The sequence below is a fragment of the Chlorocebus sabaeus genome, chromosome 19 (assembly GCF_047675955.1).
Source record: "Chlorocebus sabaeus isolate Y175 chromosome 19, mChlSab1.0.hap1, whole genome shotgun sequence".
NCBI lineage: Eukaryota > Metazoa > Chordata > Mammalia > Primates > Cercopithecidae > Chlorocebus > Chlorocebus sabaeus.
In genome coordinates this window covers 25,740,137-25,762,603 of record NC_132922.1, presented here as the reverse complement: position 1 = coordinate 25,762,603, position 22,467 = coordinate 25,740,137, and the positions used below count along the sequence as shown (strand labels likewise).

General features: G+C 50.1%; 1 protein-coding gene across 3 annotated transcripts in view; it reads left to right on the top strand.

Annotated features, from left to right (window-relative positions):
* Window positions 1-22,467, top strand: part of KIAA1671 (KIAA1671 ortholog) — a 254,784-nt gene that overhangs the window by 116,207 nt on the left and 116,110 nt on the right. The window contains exon 1 of one of the 3 annotated variants that reach the window (XM_073006865.1): window positions 12,540-13,153. The exons of the other annotated variants lie outside the window; for them this stretch is intronic. Within the exon in view, the coding sequence (XP_072862966.1) occupies window positions 13,103-13,153 (51 nt within the window). The 5' untranslated portion in view covers window positions 12,540-13,102. Of the gene's footprint in view, window positions 1-12,539; window positions 13,154-22,467 lie in introns of those variants that run through there. 3 annotated transcript variants of the gene reach the window in all.

Here is a 22,467-nt window from a genome sequence, read left to right as displayed (position 1 = left end):
TGGAATCTGTCCTGTGGCAGACATGAGTTATGGAGAAAGTGAGTTTAAGACTTCAGGGTGTGATGAAGGATCCAGATTCCAGGTGCAACCCCACTAGTTGGAGCCTAGATTTCTTCTGGAAATGGAAAGAACCTTCATGTCGGTATGCCCAAGGCTAGCCCACATAGTCAGAAAATGGGAGTGCTGTACTTCGAGGGAAGACACTTGGTCAGTTCTGAGGAGCTGTCTGGGTGAGCGCTCTGAGGAAGGGGCAGAGAGAGGCATGGAATTGGTGTGGGGTGACACTGTTGGGTGACAAGTCTGTGTTGGGTGAGCATATTGCAGGCCAGAGGAGGAGATTGTGAGGAGCTGGGCCCATGGGGAGGAGGTAGATTCTGAGAGATGGATTGCTGCAGGCATAAAGAAAGGAAACTGCTGAGTGTTGGCTCTCGCCTGTACTCCCAGCTACTCAGAGGCAGAGGCGGAGGTGGGAAGAATGCTTGAACCTGGAGTTTGAGATCAGGTTCAAATGCTTGAACCTGGAGTTGAGATCAACGCCTTGGCGATGTAGTGAGGCCTCATCTCTGAAAAAGTTTTTAAAAATTAACCAGTGTGGTGTTGTACCCCTGTGGTCTCAGCTACTCAGGAGGCTGAGGCAGGAGGATCGCTTTAGCTCAGGAGTTTGAGGCTACAGTGAGCTATGATTATGCCACTGCACTCCAGCCTGGACAAAGAGCAAGATCCTGTCTTAAATAAATGGATAGTTAGCTAGATAGCAAGGAATCTGCGGGAATGGTCATGACTTGGTGGGGAATAGGCGAGAGGACTCAGTTTCTGGGCCTGGGCCCCTCCATGCCCGGGAATCCAACAGCTGCACTGCCATTGACTGCTTTCTCCATGACTACAGGAGCCCCAGGAACTGAACACCCAATCAGATTTGCCAAGATGGTCCTGCCTACTACCTGCTTAGCAAGAGTGGGAAATAGGGTTTATCTCAGGTGCCAATTCCAGCTAATGGATAATGCCCAAGTGGTGCAGTATGTTGAAAAGGACTCGGAGACCACATCCAGGCCCAGAGGGAGATGGTGCTATAATCGATTAGTGATGTCTGCCAATAGCATGGGTCAGGGAAGGGAGAGATACGAGTGTCAAATATTTGTTAACCCTGGTGGCTTAATAACTGTACTGCTAAACACACACACCCACGCACCAGAAGATGCTTTGGACAACTTTACTTAGGACTCTCCAAATCTCAGAAATATACCAACAGCCCCAGAATTCATTACATATATGGTTCAACCAACAAAATCCTTTTTCTCTATTTCTAAACCTCTTCCTGGCTATTTATAACTAGCCCTCCTAGCTTCTTGAGGCCAGGTTTTTCTTCCAGGGTTGTGGGTTCCAAACTTTGTTGCACATTAGGATCACTCAGGGAGCTTTTCAAAACCTGGATGCCCAGGTCACATCCCAGAAATTAAATCTAAATGCCTGGGGGCAGGGCCTGGGCATCAGTATTTTTAAATAGGCCTTACTTTTTAAAACAGTTTTAGATTTACAGGAAAACTGGAATGATGGTACAGAGAGTTCCCGTACACCCACACCCAGTTTCCAGCTTTCATCACCATCTTGCCTTAGCATAGTATGTTCATTACCATCAATGAGCCAATATTGATATGTTCCTATTAAATAAAGTTCATAGATTATTATGATTTTCTCGGTTTTAATGTTATGTCCTATCCAGGATGTAGTATCGACTTTTCTTTGTTTTTGATGAGCTTGACAATCTTGAATAGTCTTGGTCAGGTATTTTTAGGACGCCTCCCTATTGTCTGGGTGTCAGTATTTTTAGAGATCCCCGGGGCATACAGCACAGTTTGGGAACTGCTGTTCTAGGGCCTTGTGTGTGTGTGTCTGGGTGGGGATGAGTTGTTTATATAAAAACTAGTTAGGACCCTGAAGTGATTTCCGTGGTCTGGTGATCTGTTGTTATAATGAACCACCCCAGAACTTAGGGGTATAACATTGGCTTCTGCAGGTTAAGAAACCAAGCAGGGCTCTGTGGGTACAGCTTTTCTCTGCTGGGAGCCCTGAACAGGTGGGGCAGGAATCATCTGGAAGCCTCATCACTTACGTCCGGTGTCTAGGCTGAGATGACTTGAAGGCTGGGCTCCTGGGACTGACGACAAGAGCACCTGAGTGAGGCCTCTTCTCAGGACCTCTCTAAACTCAGATGTCACCCTGGGCAGGGCCTTCCCTGACACCAGATCTGCAGAAGGGCCTGGGCCCCCATTATTCCCTCACAGCACCCCCATTATCACATGCAGTGTTTTCCCGGTATCTGCCTCCCTCATCAGGGTGGAGGCTGTTTGCTGACTTCTTATCCCTCCCCCACCAAACGAGAATTGCAGGACTGTGGGGCTCTTGACGCTCTTGTTCACTTTTGTGTTTTCAGTGCAGAGTTGAAGCTAGGTAAATATTTGTTGAATGAGGGACGAGGCACGGTGGCTCACGTCTGTAATCCCAGCACTTTGGGAGGCCGAGGTGGGAGGATCGCTTGAGGTCAGGAGTTCAAGATCAGCCTGGCCAACATGGTGAAACCCTGTCTCTACTAAAAATACAAAAATTAGCTGGGTGTAGTGGTGGGTGCCTGTAATCCCAGCTACTGTAATCCCAGCTACTTGGGAGGCTGAGGCAGGAGAATCACTTGAACCCAGGAGGCAGAGGTTGCAGTGAGCCGAGATCACGCCACTGCACTCCAGCTCGGTCGAGAGTGAGACTCCATCTCAAAAAAAAAAAAAAAAAAAAAAGGCCGGGTGCGGTGGCTCATGCCTGTAATCCTAGCACTTTGGGAGGCTGAGGTGGGCGGATCACAAGGTCAGGACATGGAGACCATCCTGGCTAACACGGTGAAACCTCATCTCTACTAAAAGTACAAAAAATTAGCCGGGCGTGGTGGTGGGCACCTGTAGTCCCAGCTACTTGGGAGGCTGAGCCAGGAGAATAGCGTGAACCCGGGAGGTGGAGCTTGCACTGAGCCGAGATCACACCACTGCACCCCAGCCTGGGCGACAGAGCCAGACTCCGTCTCAAAAAAAATCGTTGAATGAATGAGTGGAAGCCGAGGAAGGCAGACAGACACACAACAGACAGATGCACAACTAACCCGACAGAGGAGGGAGTAATTGGCTTTTCCTCGGCCTGGTGGCAGGGGAGCTAGAAAGACTCATCTTGCCCTGGATCCTGACAGGGAAGTAGAGTTTGATCAGGTAGAGGGAGGGGCAGGAAGGGTAACCCACGGAGCAGCCTGCTTCCTGGCCGGCAGGCTGGACAGCTTGTGTGGCCACAGTGCCTTGCTGCCCCTCCCATGTAGTTCCTGGCAGGGGACTCCTGCACTCACAGGGTACCCACTCATCACTGAACAGAGAGGAGGGTTCAGAGGGAAAGTGGAGAATTTAGTTGGGGGCAGAGTTCTGAGGGCAAAGTCCCTTCCAAACTGCCTCAGAAATCCCTGATCCGGGGATTCCTAAATGCCAGGCCTCCTACAAGGTACCTGGGGCACCTTGGGGTTTCGAACCCGGATTTGCAGGCCCTTTCCCTAGGGATTCTGCATCGGGAGCTGTGCCCAGAAGCCAGGCCAGGCAGGGATGGGGATTTTGTGACAAATGGTGGTGAGGAAGGAGCTTCCCCTGCATCCCAGCCAGCTCTTCCTTTTCCAGAATGGTTGGTTGGATCATCCAGTTTTTCAAGCAGAACTGATGATCCTGATTTTGTGTATTTATTTTTTTTTTGAGATGGAATCTTGCTCTGTTGCCAAGGCTGGAGTGCAGTGGTACGATCACGGCTCACCACAACCTCTGCTGCCTGGGTTCAAGTGATTCTCCTGCCTCAGCCTCCTGAGTAGCTGGAATTACAGGCATGCACCATCTTGCCTGGCTAATATTTGTATTTTTAGTAGAAATGGGGTTTCGCCATGTTGGCCAGGCTGGTCTCCAACTCCTGACCTCAGGTGATCCATCCACCTCGGCTTCCCAAAGTGCTGGGGTTACAGGTGTGAGACACTGCACCCGGCCTGATCCTGATTTTAATGTGACATCTCACCACGTGCTCAGGCCACATCCAGCTGCCTTCAATTCACACCCGGGGTATCAGAGGTCTTGTTATTCACACTCATTATCTCACTGGATCCTTCCCATAACTCTGGGAGACCCATGGGAAACTGAGGCTTGGCGGAGCGAACTGACTTGGCCTGGGCTCCGACACTGGGCAGGTGGCACAGGTCAGGGCTCAATCCAGGCCCAGTTTCTCTGTTTTACCCGCCTCATTCTCCTCCCAGATGAAACAAGGCACTCATTTCCTTGTGCAGTGTTCAGAAATGACCACAAGAGGGCAGGATGGAGGCGGTCTATTTTCCACATTTCGTTTTTAATTTGCTTTTAAGCCGTTTTACATTGGGGCCTCCATTCTAAACCTGAAACATCCAAATTTTCCATGACCACTTAGATTTTCATCATTTCATGCAGCCCACTAATTTCGGTAGATGTGTCACTGTGCTCTGTCCCCGTCGGGCCCTGTGTCAGTTTCTATTTTGTGAACCTGACATCAGAGCTGCCCAGCTGAGCTTAGGATGTTCCTCTGCAGCCTTCACAGCCCTGACTGCCCCACTTATTTTCATGGGTGGTATTTTCTCTTCTGGAGAAAGTATTTTTTGGGAAAAATTTTTTGTTTTTGTTTTATTTCTAAAAAGAGTGTGGGGTATGGATAGCCGAGTCCATAGTGAGAACCTTATGGATATAGAAACAGCATTCTGTCTAACAGCAGATGTATTTCCAGAGATGCTGAATCTTCTACTCGAACTTGAGGTCTCTTGAGAATAGGGACATTTTTGTCATATTTCAAGCCTGGGTTCTGTGCCACCTTCTCCAAGAAGCCCTCCTGGGTTGCACCCTATCCTGTGAACTCCTCCATTCCAGAGCCTCTGGCCTCTAGTGGTGTAATTTATTTGCAAGTGCTTCTCTTACAGACCATGAGCCCCGCTGAGGGCAAGAATCCTGCCTCACCCATGTCCCTAATGCTCCACACTTAATCCTCAAGGCCTTCATTGATTGAACACTTGCAATCAGCCTGCTGAGTGCTTTTCTGACATCACCTGACCCCTCTCGAACTGCTGCCCTGTGAGGGAGGAAATTATCGTGATTGTTGTCGTCGTTATTCTCAGCCTCATTTTATGTCTGAAGAAACCGAGGCACAGAGAAGAGAAGCAGATTGTCCTGGATGACACTATTTGGCAGGGCCGGAGTTGGGATTTGAACCCCAGGCCTACCTGAGTGCAGATCCCTGCTCCCAGCAGCTTTGCTCCCAGCTCCTGGTAGGGTTCAATCATGTTCACTGACTGAGTGGGGAGGGAGCGCTCCAGCAGAGTTCTAGGCGCTGCTGGCCATGCCCATGCCCAGGCGAGACCTTCTGTCTTGCTTCTCCCTCTTTTCTCATCCCTTGGCATGGTTCGCTCCTTCTCCCCCTCCTTCTTTTCCTCCTCCCTCTTCTCTTCCTCCCTCTTCTCTTCCTCCTGTATTTTTTTCTCCTTCTCCTCTTCCATGTTTATCTTTTCCTCCCTTTTCTCCTCCTTCTGCACTTTTTTTTTTCTGTTTTAAAAATCAAGACAGGGTCTGGCCATGTTGCCAAGGCTGATCTTGAACTCCTGGGCTCAAGTGTTTCTCCCACCTCAGCCTCTTGAAGTGCTGGGATTACAGGCCTGAGCCACTGGACTGGGCCCCTCTCCTCTTCCTCCTCCTCTTCCTCTTCCACCTTTACCCCTTCCTCTCTTTTCTCCTCCTCCTCCAATAGCTTATTGAGATATAATTGACAGACTATAAAATTCACTTGTTTGAAGTGTACAGTAAGTTTTGGTAAATGTACAAAGTTGCCCAGGGATCACTCTAGCCCAGAACGTTGTCCTCACCCCAGAAGGAAGCGCTGTACCTATTAGCAGGCACTCCCCGCCACCGCAACCCCATCCGGCATAAGCCCCTGGCAACCACTCGCCTGCGGTCTGTCTCTGCAGTCTTGCCTTTTCTGCACATTTCCTGTCAGTGCGCTCACACAGCCTGGTTTTGTTGTGTCTGGCTGCTTGCACGCAGCATGGCTTTTTTTTTTTTTTTTTTTTTTCACGCATCCGTGTTGGTCATATCGGGACTTCAGGCTTTTGCACTGGGCTGGGTCCTTCTTGCTGAGTCCCGTCTTCACTGACCCCGCCTATCCCATCTGGCCCTCCACATGGTGGGGTCAGGAGAGCAGTTGTTGGGTCAGGCTGGGAACTGTGAGGATGGAAAATGTGTTTTCTGCTCCCCCCTCCCCCCTAGTTGTGTGCTTTAAGTGATTTCAAACGTGCTGCAGCCGAAAACACTCTTCAGGGCTCTGTGGGTTGGCTCTGCCCGGAGATTGGCTCAGAGATGCCTTGTTTGGGGCAGATAACCCCCTTTTCTGATGGGCTTGCCGCAGTTTGGGCTCCCTCTTGTTGCTCTGCTAGCCATGGGGGCTGAACTGGATATGCCATTGTTACCGGAAAAGAGGGTCTTGAAACGGACCCCAAGAGAGGGTTCTCGGATTTTGTACAGGAAGGAATCCAAAGAAAGTTCTGAAGTGAGAAGGGATAGTTGATTGAAAGCTATCCTGGACCCCCTGCCCCGGGTTGGTTTGTAAGTTTTTCTTATAGAGGAGTATTGTCTATGTAAAAGCTAAGCTAAGCTGTGTCTACCTGCAGGTGAGTGCATGGCATGACAAAATCGATTACTTTATCGATTTAAAGAAAACGTGGCACATATACACCATGGAATACTACTCAGCCACAAAAAAGGAAGGAAATAATGCCTTCTGCAGCAACTTAGACGGAGCTGGAGACCGTTATTCTGAGCGAAGTAACTCAGGAATGGAAAACCAAATATTATATGTTCTCACTTAAAGTGGGAGCTAAGCTATGAGCATGAAAAGGCATAAGAATGATATAATGGAATTTGGGGGCTTGGCAGGAAGGTCAGGAGGTGGGTGAGGGTTGAAAGACTACATATTGGGTGTAGTGCACGCTGCTCGGGTGACGGTTGCACGAAAATCTCAGAAATCATCACTATAGAATTCACCCATGTAACCAAAAAGCACCTGTACTTCCCAAAACTATTGAAATATAAAACGATCTTGAAAAGCAAAACAAAAACCATCCTTGACATTTTAGCGTGTGACTATACCGAAGCGTAACTATAATGAGCTTGAAAGCACATATTGTTGTGGGTATTGGGACACCTGGACTCTGTGCTGACGTAGGAGTGCATCCTTGTAGGTATCTTTAGGCTGTTTCCTCAACTGTAAACATCCCGTGACTATCTTGTGACCAGCAAGGAATGTGACTTTTCAGTCTTAAGATGGAGTCGAATTGAACATGGCCTTACTCTGGCTTTCCCAGGCGCCCGCATCCCTAACACCACCAGTCACTTACAGCTAAGATGTTTTGTTTGTTTTTTTTGAGATGGAGTCTTGCTGTGTCACCCAAGCAGGAGTGCAGAGGCGCAATCTCAGCTTACTGCAGGCTCCGCCTCCTGGCTTCAAGTGATTCTCCAGCCTCAGCCTCCCGAGTAGCTAGGATTACAGGCATGCACCACCACGCCTGGTAATTTTTGTTATAGCAGAGATGGGGTTTCACTTGTTGGCCAGGCTGGTCTCAAACTTCTGACCTCAAGTGATCCACCCACGTTGGCCTCCCAAAGTGCTGGGATTACAGGCATGAGCCACTGCACCCAGCATAAGATGTGTTGAGCCCTTAACTGTGTACTGGACTCTGAACACTTTGTACCTACTACCTTATTCGTGCCTTCCAGTGACCCTGTGGGGCAGGCACTGTCATCATCCTTATTTTAGGTGAAGGAGCAGGGGCCCGGAGAGATTAACCAGCTAGCTAGTGGCAATCTAACTCCATCCACACCCTTCCCCTGGGCCCAGGGATGCCTCTGTAAGACACCCCATCCTCTCCCTAGGCCTCAGTTTCCCCTTTGGGAACCTGTTCTATTCTGTCTGCGCCCTGACCTCTCAGGGAATCATAAACTGCTTGAAGATGGGCACATATCTGGCTTCCCTGCGTCCCCTTTGGTGGCCGATAGTGCAGTGCACACAGTAGGTCTGCCATCTTCATGCCTAGATCAAAAGATGATTTTGAGAGGTGACAACATGCTAGCAGCCCTCGCTCTCGGTGCCTCCTCGGCCTCAGCATTCACTCTGGTGGTGCTTGAGGAGCCCTTCAGCCCGCCACGGCACTGTGGGAGCCCCTCTCTGGGCTGGCCGAGGCCGGAGCGGCCTCCCTCTGCTTGCCGGCGGGTGTGGAGGGAGAAGCGCGAGTGGCAGCCGGGGCTGCGTGCAGCGCTCATGGGCCAGTGCAAATTCAGGCATGTGCAGGGCCACTGGCCTCCCGAGTAGCTGGGATTACAGGGGCCCGCCACCACACCCGGCTAGTTTTTGTACTTTTTAGTGGAGACGGGGTTTCAACATGTTGGCCAGGTTGGTCTCGAACTCTTGACCTTGTGATTGGCCTGCCTCGGCACCTCCTAAAGTGCTACGATTACAGGCGTGAGCCACTGCGCCTGGTCGAGATGGGTTATTTAAAGAAAGAAAAATGTATTGCTCACAGTTCTAGAGGCTGGGAAGTCCAGGATCAAGGTGCCAGCAGATTTGGTTTCTAGCAAGGACCTGCTTGCTTGTAGATGGTGTTGTCTAGGTTTTCTCATGCACAAGTGAGTGAGGGGACGGAAGGGGTGAGCTCACCCCTTCAAGCCCTTTTATTTTTGTTTTTAAATTATTTTTATTATTGTTTTTAGAGACAGGGTCTGGCTCTGTCATCCAGGCTGGAGTGCAGTATTGCAATCATAGTTCACTACAGCCTCGAACTCCCAGGCTTGAGCAATCCTCCTGCCTCAGCCTTCTGAGCTGAGATTACAGGCACACATCACCACACCAGGCTAAATTTTCCATTTTTTATAGACACGGGGTCCTATGATGTTGCCCAAGCTGGTCTTGAACTTCTCACCTCAAGCAATCCTCCCACCTCAGCCTCCCGAAATGTTGGAATTACAGGTATGAGCCACCGCACCTGACCTCAAGCCCTTTTGTGTGGGCATCAATTCCACTCATGAGGGTGGAGCTGTCATGGCCTAATCACCTCTCAAGGATTCCGCTTCTTAACTGCCGCTTCTTGGGAATTAAGTTCCAGCTGATGAATTTTGGACAGATACATACATTCAAACCATAGCCCTGGGGAATCCAGGCTGATCTCACCTCATGACCCTTAACCTTGTTACATCTGCAAAGACCATTTCCAAATATGGTCACATTTGCAGGTTCCAGATGGACATATGTTTTAGGGGTCTCCATGCGACCTACTTTGGGGAGGAAGCCTGCTTTCGACAGCATGGGCAAAGCCTTTGTGGGTGCCTGGCTCACAGGGTGGGGTCAAGTGGTGGGAGGTGCACAGGGGCCTGGGGTGGGAGGGAGCAGGTTGAATTTTCTCCCAAGAGTGATGGGGAACCAGGGAAAGCATCTAAGATGTGTGTGGGTTGCCTCGGTCACATCCGTGCTTGCAGGTGGCCCCCTGCCATCAAGAAGGGCCCCTGGGGGCGGGAAGTGAGGACGTTGTTCCCCTTCATCAACCTCCGACTTCTGATGCAGCCACACTCCCTGGGCTGCCTGGGCCCACGGGGCAGGGTCGTGGCCAGGGCGGCCAGAGCAGGATAAGCTGGGCACTGGGGGCAGTTTCTCCTGGGGATGTGCCCTGGTGCCTTTGACCACCTCTGGTTGGGAGATGGGGACTTGGGGGTCTCCATTATTGGCACCTGCCTAACGGTGCTCCCCACCCCATGCCTCCCACTTGGTCCTAGATTGGCTCTGTCTCCACCTTGGACTCGCCAGGTCTTGGACCTTTGAATGTCTCATTTTATTCTTAGCCCCCTGCCCTGTCACCATTGTCACGGCCACCTCCAGCTTTCTCCCCGACTGTTCCCGGTGCTCTTTGTCCCTGCCCGCCTCCCTGGCCATCAGTCTCACTTGCTTTCTCTGACTTCCTTTGGGGTTCATCCCTTGCCCTGCCTGTCACTCTCCCATCAGAGCCCCTACCCCACCCATCTCCCTCTCCTCTCCCTCCATGTCTCTCATCTTTCTCTTTTTCTTCTTTCTCCCTCTGTGTTCCCTATCTTGCCCTTCCCTCCCTGTCTCATGCCTTTCCTACCTGTGAGTTCCTTCTCCTTCCTCCCAGCTTCCTCCCTCTGCCATGCGCCTGGCCTGCCATCCTCTTTTCCTCTCTCCATCCCGCCTGTCTCTGGCATCCCATCTGCCTCCTTCCAGCCCCTTTCTCTCCAGGCGCTTCTTTGTCCTGGGCTGATGGGAGACCAGGCAATCAACCCTTAGCAGCCTGCATGCTGACTGTAGCCCCTGTCAGCCAAGGGCTGTCAGGAAGGCCTTGGCGGGCCCGTGTGTTTATGGCAACAGTCATTCAGTAGGGCAACCACAAGCATCGCATGTCCCACTGTTCTGTTAGTCCCTCAGTTAGCAGGGCCTAACCTCAGATTTGACACTCATCAGCCAGCCAGCCAGGACCCACAGCGCCAGGGGTACAGCCAGGCAGCTGGCATCATCCCTCCAGTGGTGCTGCCAGTGCAGAGGGACCAGCCCTTTCTCTGCACTTTTGTCAGTCAGTTTCGTCAGTCAGCGGGACCCAGTGCTCTGGCTATACTGTCAGCTGGGGCTGTCCTCTGACTGGTACTGTCAGCTAGAGGAGAGCAGGGCTGGCTTTTCAGCTGTACCGTCCGCTAGTTACTAAGCAGGACTGGCCTTCCGACTGTGCCGTCAGGGAGCAGGGCCAGCCTTCCGACTGTGCCGTCAGGGAGCAGGACCGGCCTTCAGACTGTGCTGTCACGGGGCAGCGCAGGGCTGGCCTTTGACTGTGCTGTCAGGGAGCAGGGCTGGCCTTCTGACTTGCTGCCAGTCCCTGGCTCTGCCATCACTGGGGCCAACCCCTGACTGCCAGGCAGCGAGCAGCTGAGACCCAGTGCTTGCTGGGAATGGGGCGCTGAGAATCAGTGAAACCACAGGCCTGCCTCTGAAGAGCTTTGAAGCTACCCCGTGGTTTTCTCAGCTGCTGCACCCAGCACCCTCTTCTTGTTTTTTGTTTTGTTTTGTTTTTGAGATGGAGTCTTGCTGTGTTGCCCAGGCTGGAGTGCAGTGGCGCGATCTTGGCTCACTGCAAGCTCCGCCTCCCAGGTTCACGCCATTCTCCTGCCTCAGCCTCCGGGACTACACCGCCCACCACCATGCCCGGCTAATTTTTTTGTATTTTTAGTAGAAACGGGGTTTCACTGTGTTAGCCAGGATGGTCTCGATCTCCTGACCTCATGATCTGCCTGCCTCGGCCAACCAAAGTGTTGGGATTACAGGCGTGAGCCACCGCGCTCCGCCCACCCTCTCCTTGTTTAAGTGAGTTTCCTGTTAGTTGCTCTGCCTGATGTCGGGTGGTGGGGCTGAAGGATGCAGCACAGATGGGCCCAGGATGTTGCTGGGGCAGTCGGTGTGCTGAGCTCCAGGCTGGGGGCGGGAGCCTGGTGCAGAACCCAGGGCCTCTGCCCGGTGCCTCCATGAACCCCTCCTCTGCCTCAGTTTTCCCCCGTCAGCAGTGGGAAGGACTTTGCCTCAAAAGCACAGCTGTCTTGCATCCGGCGCTCACTCGCCCCAGTCGCTGGGTTATGGCCTCGGCTTATGGGGAGCTGGTGTGGAGTAGGGGATCCAGGTGCGTCCGGCTTGGATTTGAATCCCTGTCTCACTGTTTAGCAGCTGCTCACCTCGGGAACCTCTTTTTGACCTTGTGAGCTTCGGTTTCCTCGTCTGGACAATAGAAGTGATGATACTGCCCTCATGATATGACCATGAAAACTAAACTAGAGGGTTTGGCAGCATTCTACCTTGTTGAATCCTCAAAGCCTTGAATGCAGGGATAATTCATCCCATTTCACAGAAGGGGTAACTGAGCCTCAGGAAGATGAGGTGTCTTGCTAAAATCATGCTATTTTGAAGGAAACATCTGGGAAAGTTCTCCTTGGGTTTGCCCGAGGTGTGCTTTATTTGCATTTTAATCTCTGAAACTTGATGTTCTCCTCACTCCCCAACTGGTACAGCAGGCAGCTAGTGCCTTCGGGAGCTGATCCCTCCTTTCCCCAGCACCCCACTTCCCATGCTGGGCTGGATGCCCACAGGAGTGGACGGGCCGAGGACTTGTGGCTGCGAGGCCTGGGTTCCAGCCTTGCTTTAGTTACCAACTCACCACGTGACCTCGGCCAAGTCCCTTGACTTCTCTGGGCCTCAGTTTTCCTCTCTGTAAAATGGGGATGGCCACATCCTCCTTCTAGGGGGGATCAGAAGCTTAGCTGAGTTTAAAAGGAACATGACTGCCATCAAAGGAGCCCTGTGAACCAATGGGATCCTGAGTTGATTTCCTTCCCTGTAACGAGTGGTGGGGCCTCCTTCTCCTCATGTGGTTTGGGGAGGAGGAACCACAAACACTTGGGCTCACACGCGCAGCACACAGTCCACACATGCACAAAACACACTCGTACGCACACATGCACGCACACTTGACTCACGTAAAAGCACATACACTCATACTGTTTCATGAGCGCGCACGTGCGCAGACATACACACACACACACACACACACACACGCGCGCGTTCAGTTACCGGGCATCCCCTTCTCTCTTCTTGCCTTCTGCCGTGCAACTGAAAACCCTCCATGCTTACGACTTCCGGGAGGGTGAGGGTCCAGGCAGCTGGGTTCAGAAGGAGCCGCCCGTGGACCCGCCCCACTGGACGAGAGGCCAGAGATGCCCCAGGCGGGGCTCATAGGACCGAGTGGTAGCTTCTCAGTCCCTCAGGCAGCCGTGGCCATTAGTGGAGCCGTCTGGCTGGTCCCCTGGCTGTGAGCCGGCTTCTGAATGATTTATGCTGCCTTGAACTTGACTCCAGCGTGACAGGAGTGAGAAGAGCTGCTCCCGCTAGAGGAAAGCTGGAAACCGTACTGTGCTCACCGCATAACCTCTGGGTGCTGGAAATGGAGTATTACTACTGCCCCAGCCTGCTGAAGCTCTTGCGCTACCTCTGGGTGAGTGGCGGGGGGGAGTGCAGGCTCCAGGACGGGGTCACCTCCCTTCCCTCTCCCCCTGCTTCCTGCCAACTTTGCTTTTTGCTGTGTCTGGTTAGCAATGTCTCTGTTTTCTTTAAGAAATGGTGGGGGTTACAAGGAAGAGAGAATGTTGGGGAAAGAGGAAACAAGCTTGGTTTGGGACGTAGAGCAGGTTTGTAGGAAGAGCTGAGACTCCTGAACAGGAATGAAGATCCCGGGTCCAATGTGGGCTTTCTTCCGGTCCTCAAGAAAACAGGAAAAACGAGAACCACGTTAGTGAGTTTTTCAGAAAGCACCATTTATTGGACTTAAAGGACTATTCTTTATTCTGAAATTACATCCCTCTTGCCTTTGTGTGTGTGTAAGAATGTCTCCTTTCTATAAGATGAAAATGATAGATTTTGTTTTCCTTTTCCTGAACCTACACAGTGACAGAAGAAGTTGGGACCCCTTCCACCAACACACACACTGTGCTGTCTCCTCTGGATAGCAGAGGAAAAAAAAACCAGAACATTTTCTGATGAAACATCAAAGTCAGGGAAGCTGTGCAGAAGTACTTTGTGGAGTATAAAATGCCTTCAGATCTCACTTTGACTTTGCGGCTGGTCTGCTTTCTGTGCTTGGGCAAGTTACTTCTCCTCTCTGGGTTTCCGTTTCCTCCTTTGTGAAACTAAGGAATAGGTGTAGGTGATTCTGGGTTGTGGGACATCCATCAGGGCTCTGGGAATGGAGGGACTTCTCGAAGAATTGTCACGGGCTAGTCTCAGAGTTTTCCAGAATATTTGCCACTGGTTTCAGCACACCCAAAAGGGAAAGTCTTAGGAAATATTATCTTTCCCATTGCTGAGTGTTTGCAAATACTTCAGATGCCTTCTTGCCCAGAAAATTTTCCAGTGCTCCTAAAAATACAACTTTAGGAAACATTGCCTTTCAGCCACCAGCCCCAGAGTATCTCATCTCCCTCCTGAGCCCCCCAGAGCAGTTGAGAAACAGGAGATCCCCCCAGTCCATATTGTTCAATCTTTGGCATATGAACATTCTTATATAATAAATGTAAGACAACATTGATTGATTGATTGATTGATTGATGTTTTAATTACAAAAATAATGCACGTGCATGGTAAAAAGACATGGAAAATTCAGACAAGCACAAAGAGAAGAAGTCTCTGATAATCATATTGTTGAATTGTGTGGTTTGCAAAGTCTGGATAACCTTGATGTGCCTGGCTGCTTGTTGGGCTCTGGGCTCGGTGCTGGAGATGCAGAGATGACCAAGATACAGTCCACCATCCCCAGAACTTAGAGCTTGGCATAGGTGTTGAACTCATCAACAAATGGCTATGATCTTATGTTCATTCAGCACACGCTTACCAGCAGTAGTTTGGAGCTAGTGCCAGATACTTGGAATATAGGAGCAAGACAGCATGGTCCCCTGACTGCATGGAACTTAGTCTGGTGAGAATTTGGACTTTGCTCAAGGAACTGAAACAAAGACCCTGTGTGTATTAGGATGGGGTGGTACACAGTGCCTAAGAGGACGTGGCCTCATTGGGGTGCGGGGGCCAGGAGGTTCTCCCCAAGGAAGCTGAGCGCTGGAGGATGCCTAGGAGCTGGCAGTTGATGCTAGGGTAGGGGTCCAGGGAAGTGTGTGCCAGGCAGAGGGAACAGCGTGTGCAAAGGGCTGGGGTGGGTGTCAGAAAGAGCAAGAGCCCATGGCATGCCCATGGCACATTCCAAGTACAGGCTCAGCCTGGCCAGTAGGGGCTGGGCGGGGATGCCCTCAGCCTCCTAGGGGCAGCTTTGTGGAGTGACAGAGTCACTGCTCCTCACCTGGCTGTGTCCCATCTCTCTAGTGACCTTGGACAAGTCTTTTCCTCTCTGGGCCTCGGTTTCCCCATCTGAACCATGAAGAGGTAGGGAGAGGCGGTTTAGAACGTCTTTCTTAGATGTGATAATGAGAGAGATTTCCATTTGGCCACTGCTTTCTGTGGGCGACCAGGTCCTTTGGGAGTGAGAAGCTACGCAGGCCCACTGCTGGTTTTGCAAATTACCCACAATTTCTCTGTTCCTCTGAGTCACTGAAGACAGCCTGGCACATGTGTTAACAAGACTGGGGTCTTGGATTAGCCCTGGTGTCCGCACTCCTAAGCTGGAAACTCTTGCTTGACCTCTCAGGGAAGCTTGGGAATGTGGACCTGGATTCTGAGGACGCCTCGTGGCCTTGGGAAGTCCATTTCAGCTTCCCAAACTTCGGCTTCCCCATCTGCAGAGCGAGGCCCCGCTGCCTTCCTCATTTGCTTGCTGGGAATTCCTTTGAACTCTCTAGCTCATTTCTGAAACTAGAAGCTGTTCCGAGAATGTCAACTCCTCCTGCTTCCCAGGAGGCCATCGTCAGATTACGTGACCGGCTAACCAGGAATAATTAGAGACCCGGGTGGAGGTGCTCGCTCCGCTGCCACTCCTGTAGCTTGGCGTAGTTGAGAATATACATTCATCTATCATTTCTTCAGCATGGGCCCCTCCTCACTGCCCCTGGGCCCTGGTAATGTCACCTCTTCACTAGGGTCTTCTCTAGTGAATGACCCCCTTCCCTTCAACATTCTTTGTCCTGTTACTCTACCTTTTTGTTTGTCTGTTTTTAGAGATAGGGTCTCACTGTGTCAGCCAGGCTGCAGTGCAGTGAATGATCATAGCTCACTGCAGCCTTGTCCTCCTGGGCTTAAGTGATCCTCCCACCTCAGCCTCCAGAGTAGCTGGGACTACAGGTGCATGCCACCATGCCCAGCTAATTTTTTAACTTTTTCGTAGAGATGTGGCCTCACTATGTTGCCCGGGCTTGTCTTAAACTCTGGAGCTCAAACGATCCTCCCACCTCAGCCTCCCAAAGTGCTGGGACTTTAGGCATGAGCCACCATACCCAGCCTGCAGATTTTTAAAGTTTTAAATAAATTTTAAAACGTTGTATACATTTAAAGTATGCAACCAGATGTTTTGGTATATATACATATACCTAGTGAAATTAGTACTGCAGTCAAGCAAATTAGCATACCTGTCTCCTTTCATAGTCACCTTTTATTTAAAAACTGGTAAGAGCACCTACCAAGAGAAATCTACTCTCTCAACAAATTCCCAGTATATAATACAATACCATTAACTATAGTCACCATGCTTTAGGTCTCTAGACATATTCATCCTTTAGAATTGCAACTTTGTACCATTTAACATCTTTCCATTCCTCCCCCTACACCCCTCTGCCCCCTTCTGGGTTTGTTTGTTTGTTTTTTAGGTGGATGGAGTCTTGCTCTGTTGCCCAGGCTGGAGTGCAGTGGCATGATCTTGGCTTGCTGCAACCTCTGCCTCCCGGGTTCAAGCAATTCTGTCTCAGCCTCCCGAGTAGCTGGGACTACAGGCGCATGCCACCACACCTGACTAATTTTTGTATTTTTAGTAGAGACAGGGTTTCACCATATTGGTCAGGCTGGTCTCGAACTCCTGACCTCAGGTGATCCGCCCGCCTCGGCCTCCCAAAGTGCAGGGATTACAGGCATGAGCCACTGCGCCCGGCCCTGCCCCATTCTGTTTTTATGTATTTGACTATTTTAGATTCCACATGTAAGTGAGAGCATGTAGTATTTTGTCTTTCTGTGCCCGGCTTATTTCACTTAGCATAATGTCTTCCAGGTTCAATCATGTTGTTGCAAATAACAGGCTCTTCTACTTTTTAAAGGCTGTATAATCTATTGTGTGTGTGTGTGTAGATATATATAGAGAGGATATATGTGTTATTGAATGTATAAAGAAATTGAGGGCTGGGCGTGGTGGCTCTTGCCTGTCATGCCAGCACTTTCGGACGCCAAGGAGGGTGGATCACTTGAAGTCAGAAGTTTGAGACCAGCCTGGTCAATATGACAAAACCACATCTATACTAAAAATACAAAAATTAGCTGAGCATGGTGACATTGTGCATGTAGTCCCAGCTACTTGGGAGGCTGAGGCAGGAGAATCGCGTGAACTTGGGAGCTGGAGGTTGCAGTGAGCCAAGCTCGCACCTCTGTACTCCAGCCTAAGCAAGGCTCTGTCTCAAAAAGAAGAAGAAGAAAAAAAAGAAACTGAGGCATATATATATGTATGTATGTGTGTGTATATATATATATATGGAAATATGTTTCCATGAAACATGGAAAATTCAGATGAGTACAAAGAAGAAAGTAAGTCTCTGATATTCTGTATTTTTGAATTCTGCAGTTCACAAGTTTATCTATCATCTATCTGTCTGTCTGTCTGTCTAACTATACATGCCACAATTTCTTTACCCATTCATCTGCCACTGGACACTTTGGGTGTGTCCACATCTTGCCTATTGTGAAGATGCTACATTGGAACATGGGAGTGCAGATCTTTATGGGATACTGGTTTCATTTCCTTTGGGTATATGCCCAGAAGAGGGATTGGTGGATCTATTCTCAGTTTTTTGAGGAACTATCATACTATTTTACATAACTTATTTTAGAATAGTTGAGAAAAGTTACAAAGATAGTAGCGGGAGTTCCTGTATACCCTTCACCCGGTTCCCGTAACGTTAGCATGTTACTATAACCATGGTTCAGTTACCAAAAGAAAGAGGTTAACATTGGTGCGTTACTGTGAACTAAACTCCAGACTAAATTCCAGTGGTTTGCATGGGGGCAATTTTCCCCTGCAAGGGACATTTGGGAATGTGTGGAGACATGTTTGATTGTCAGAGCTGAGGGCGGGTGCTACTGGCATATGGTGGGTAGACACCAAGGATGCTGCTTTACATCCTATAATGCACAGGACAGGCCCTCCCCTGCCCTCGACAGCATCAGGAATGATCTTGGCCAAAATGTCAATTGTCACAAGGCTGAGAAACCTTGGCTTATTCCACTTTCACCAGTTTTTTCACAAATACTCTTTTTTTGTTCCAGGATCTAGTTCAGAGTCCCGCATTGTATTTTTTCACTTTCAGTTGTATCCCTAGTAGGACCTCATCACTACCAGCTGAATGAGTGAATCAGTGCTTATCTTTTTTTTTTTGAGATGGAGTCTCGCTCTGTTACCCAGGCTGGAGTGCAGTGGCGCGATCTCAGCTCACTGCAACCTCCACCTTTGGGTTCAAGCGATTCTCCTCCCTCAGCCTCCCAAGTAGCTGGGATTACAGACACGTGCTACCACACCTGGCTAATTTTTTGTATTTTTTGTAGAGATGGGGTTTCGCTCGTTAGCCAGGATGGTCTTGATCTCCCAAAGTGCCGGGATTACAGGCGTGAGCACTGCACCCAGTCATCAGTGCTTTTTTTTTTTTTGAGATGAAGTCTTGCTCTTGTCCCCAGGCTGGAGTGTAGTGGCGCGATCTTGGCTCACTGCAACCTCTGCTTCCCAGGTTCAAGCGATTCTCCTGCCTCAGCCTCCCGAGTAGCTGGGATTACAGGTGCCTGCCACCACACCCGGATAATTTTTGTATTTTTAGTAGAGATGGTGTTTCACTATGTTGGCCAGGCTGGTCTCGAACTCCTGACCTCAGGTGATCCACCTGCCTCAACCTCCCAGAGTGCTGGGATTCCAGGCGTGAACCATCGCTCCTGGCGCGGTGTGCTTATCTTTTTGTGTATCTACTGACAGCATAAAAAAATCTGCCATGTTATTTAAAAACAGTTTGTAACCATGATATTTGATAGCTGCTTACTATTCCTACCTGTTGTCAGCCTTGGTTTATGGGGTACTGGTTTCATTTACTTTGGATACATACCCAGAAGAGGGATTGGTGGATCTATTAGCCAATTCTTTGTGGTTGGACATTTAGGTTATTCCCAGGTGTTTACGGTGTGCATAATTGTTCTCAGTCTTAAGTCTTGATTCACATTTCAGGCTCTCTCCTATGTCAGCTTCTTAGAAGTGGGGCCAAGCGTGGGCTGCAACAGGTTTTCTGCAAAGTTGTCACCTATTGGTGGGATGTTTTTAGCTTCCTGTTAGTGGCCTGAGTCCTTCTCATAGCTGCACTTCTCTTCTGCGGGGAGAAACCACTATCACTGTCAAGCTTGGTGCCGGCCCAGCAACAGTTGGGGCATGGGGAGAGAGATTAAGTTTCTCTTTCAAACAATTAGTAAGAGTAGCTGAGGGCTACAGCCTCTGGTGTGTGGCTGTTGTGAGTTACTTAATCTCCTTTGTTGCTGAGATAACCTCGCCAAACGGTCCCAAGGCCTGTGGCCTTGCTGGGGCATCGCCATCAAGCTGGTCTCTTGGATTGTCAATTACAGCAATAGTAATATAATGATAAAAGTCACCGTCACCACCACCACTCCTACTGAGTGCTCACAAAATCCTGGGCCTGGACTAAGCACCTTTCAGAGGGGTCTCATTATATCCTTATAAGAACCCCAATGGGTTGATCTCATTATTACCCCCATTTTGCAGTTGGGGAAACTGAGGCCTAGAAAGGCTAGGCAGCTTATCCAAGGTCCCCCAACTAGGAAGTGCTGGAGCCTGTATTTGAACCCAGCTCTCCCTCTATATCATTTTTACTACTTCATGGAGTCTGATATTCTGGTTTCTCAGATGGGGAAACTGAGGCCCATGGTGTTGAAGTGACTTCCCAGCCTACAGGAAAGCTTGCTATGCATATTAAGCTTTGCAAGGTGGAGGATGACAGAAGAATGTAGCAGTAGGTCAGGCGGGGCTCTGGAGGGACAGCCCTGGCCTGGAATCCCAGCCCTGTCTCTACTGGGTGTGTGGCTTTTGGCAAATCACATCATGGCTGTGGGCCTCAGTTTCCCTCTCTGTAAGTGGCAGTGGTCAGCCCCATCTTGCAGGAACTGTGCTGAGGATTAGCTAAGATAAAGGGCATTAGTATCCTTGGCACAGGGCTGGACTTAGAGTGGGCGTTTAATATCTGGAAAGTCTTTGTTGGGGACTGGTGAGGGTTCTGATATAATGGCAGGGACCCCCACCTCCTGTCCCATGCTCTTCCCAGCTGCCTCTCCAGCCCTGCCCAGGGCCTGTGAGGCTTCCTCTACTCCAGCCCCCCATGGCAGAGGGGGCTGCTTTGAGTGTAGTAAGGAACCGCTTAGTGACCCGTGGGGCATGACACCCTGGCTGGGGCTTCTGACAACTTCTTGGGGAAGATGCAGGTCCCTCACCTGCCCTTTTACATCCCTCCGGCAGGGTCTGTGTTCCATGCCTCAGTCTCCCTGGAATGATGGGAAATCACTTTGGTTTTCATTGTGTTTCTAAGCTTCATGTCCCCACGTTTGACTCTGTGACCAGATTTTTGAATGGAAAAATATCTGAATGTGGTTAGTTCCACTGTTGTCTCCCCAGACCCTCTTGCTACTTGTTCATTTCACTGTGGCCCTCACTCAGCCTGTAGTCACCTCTAGGTGACAGTAGTAATAATAATAGTCATGAAACAGCAAGAGATACTGTTCTCTTTCATGCTAAGTGCCTCAGTGTGTGGGATCTTGATTAATCCTCACAAATAGCCCTGAGGGGTGGATTTTATTATTATTTTACCGATGAGAAAACAGATTCTGAGAGGCTGAGCAACCACCGGATATGCCACAGCTGGTCAGGGGCAAGCCAGGATTTGAACCTGCAAAGTCTGACTCCAAAGCTAATTTGATGACTACACACAACCTCCGTCAGGCAGGAAGGTTGCTTGTGTGTTTACCACTGAACTCCCAGCCCTTGGCCCAGTGCCTGGCACATAGTAGGTGCTTAATAGATGTGGGCTGGCCAGGTGCAGTGGCTCACGCCTGTAATCCCAAGACTTTGTGAGATCAAAGTGGGAGGATTGCTTGAGCCCAGGAGTTTGAGACCAGCCTGGGCAGCATAACGATACTCAGTCTCTACAAAAGAAAATATTTTTGAATAGCCAAGTGCAGTGGTATATGCCTGTAATCTCAGATACTCAGCAGGCTGAGGGAGAAGGATCATTTGAGCCCAAGAGTTCGAGGCTGCAGTAAGCAATGATTGTACCACTGCTCTCCAGCCTGGGAGACAGAGCAAGACCCTGTCTCAAAAAAAGTAAAAAATAAAAACAGATGTGAGCTGATGGACCACCCTGTTGACCTGACATGTTGAAGGCTATTGTGGGGACAAATGGCCTTATCGTGGTGCCTGGCACTCCACATGCACTCTGTAATCAATTACTGTTGCCAGCTTCTGAATCTCAGATCATGGTGGCTTCAGTTTGTGCCAAGGGTCTGGTTTGGCTTTGTCTCGGCAATGTCTGTGGCTGAAATAGAAGAGCTGACTATTTTTGTGCTGTTTGAGTTGGGCCTGAGATTTGGGCCACGGGACAGTTTGCATCATGAGAGATTTTCATCTGACTTGAGCCATCGATGCCTTTTTTAGGCCCAGTCGTGGAGGCGAAAATGGGCTTGGAGTCAGTCTTTCCTGGCTTCTGATCCCTACTGGGCCACTTACTAATAGAGCATGGGGCCTCGAGCAAATCTCAGCCCTCCCAGAAACTCAGTTTTGCCGTCTATAGAGTGGAAATATTGATAGCAACTTCCTCGTGGGATGGCCTGAGGACTCAGTGAGGCGATGCAGGCAAAGCCGGTCATACAGTAGGTGCGGAGTAAGTGGTGGCAGCCGATGCTGGTGCTAGACACCTGATGTGTCCTCAGTTCAGTTCAGTCACATGGTCACATGCACCAGGCCCTGTTCTAAAGGTCTGGGATACATCAGTGCACAAGACAGCCATGATCCCTGCCCCAGGGACTAACACTCTTTTTTTTTTTTTTTTTTTTTTTTGAGATGGAGTCTAGTTCTGTCACCCAGGCTGGAGTGCAGTGGCGTGATCTCGGCTCACTGCAACCTCTGCCTCCTGGGTTCAAATAATTCTCCTGCCTCAGCCTCCTGAGTAGTTGGGATTATAGGCACCTGGCCAGGAACTAACATTCTAGTGGGGTGTTCAGACAATCAACAATGGGCATGATACGTAAGAACGTTGTATAGTGTCAGGAGGTGGGCTGTGCTGGGGAAAGACAGAAGGAACCAAGTAAGAAGGTTCTGGAGGGCTTGGGTGTGCGGGGCCTCTGCCTCTCTAAGAAGGTGACATTTGAACAGAGATTTTAGAAGCAGGGAGAGAATAGGCCAGGGGAGCTTGAGGGAAAACAGGAGTAGTCAGTGCAAAGGTGTTAAGGCCCAAGCATGCGCAGGCACATTTGCAGAACAGGAGGGGTGCCAGGGTGCCTGCAGCAGACTGGGTGAGAGGAGAGGGTGGGCAGTGAGGGCAGGGAGGTGACGTGGCCTGAGCATGCCGGACCTTGCAG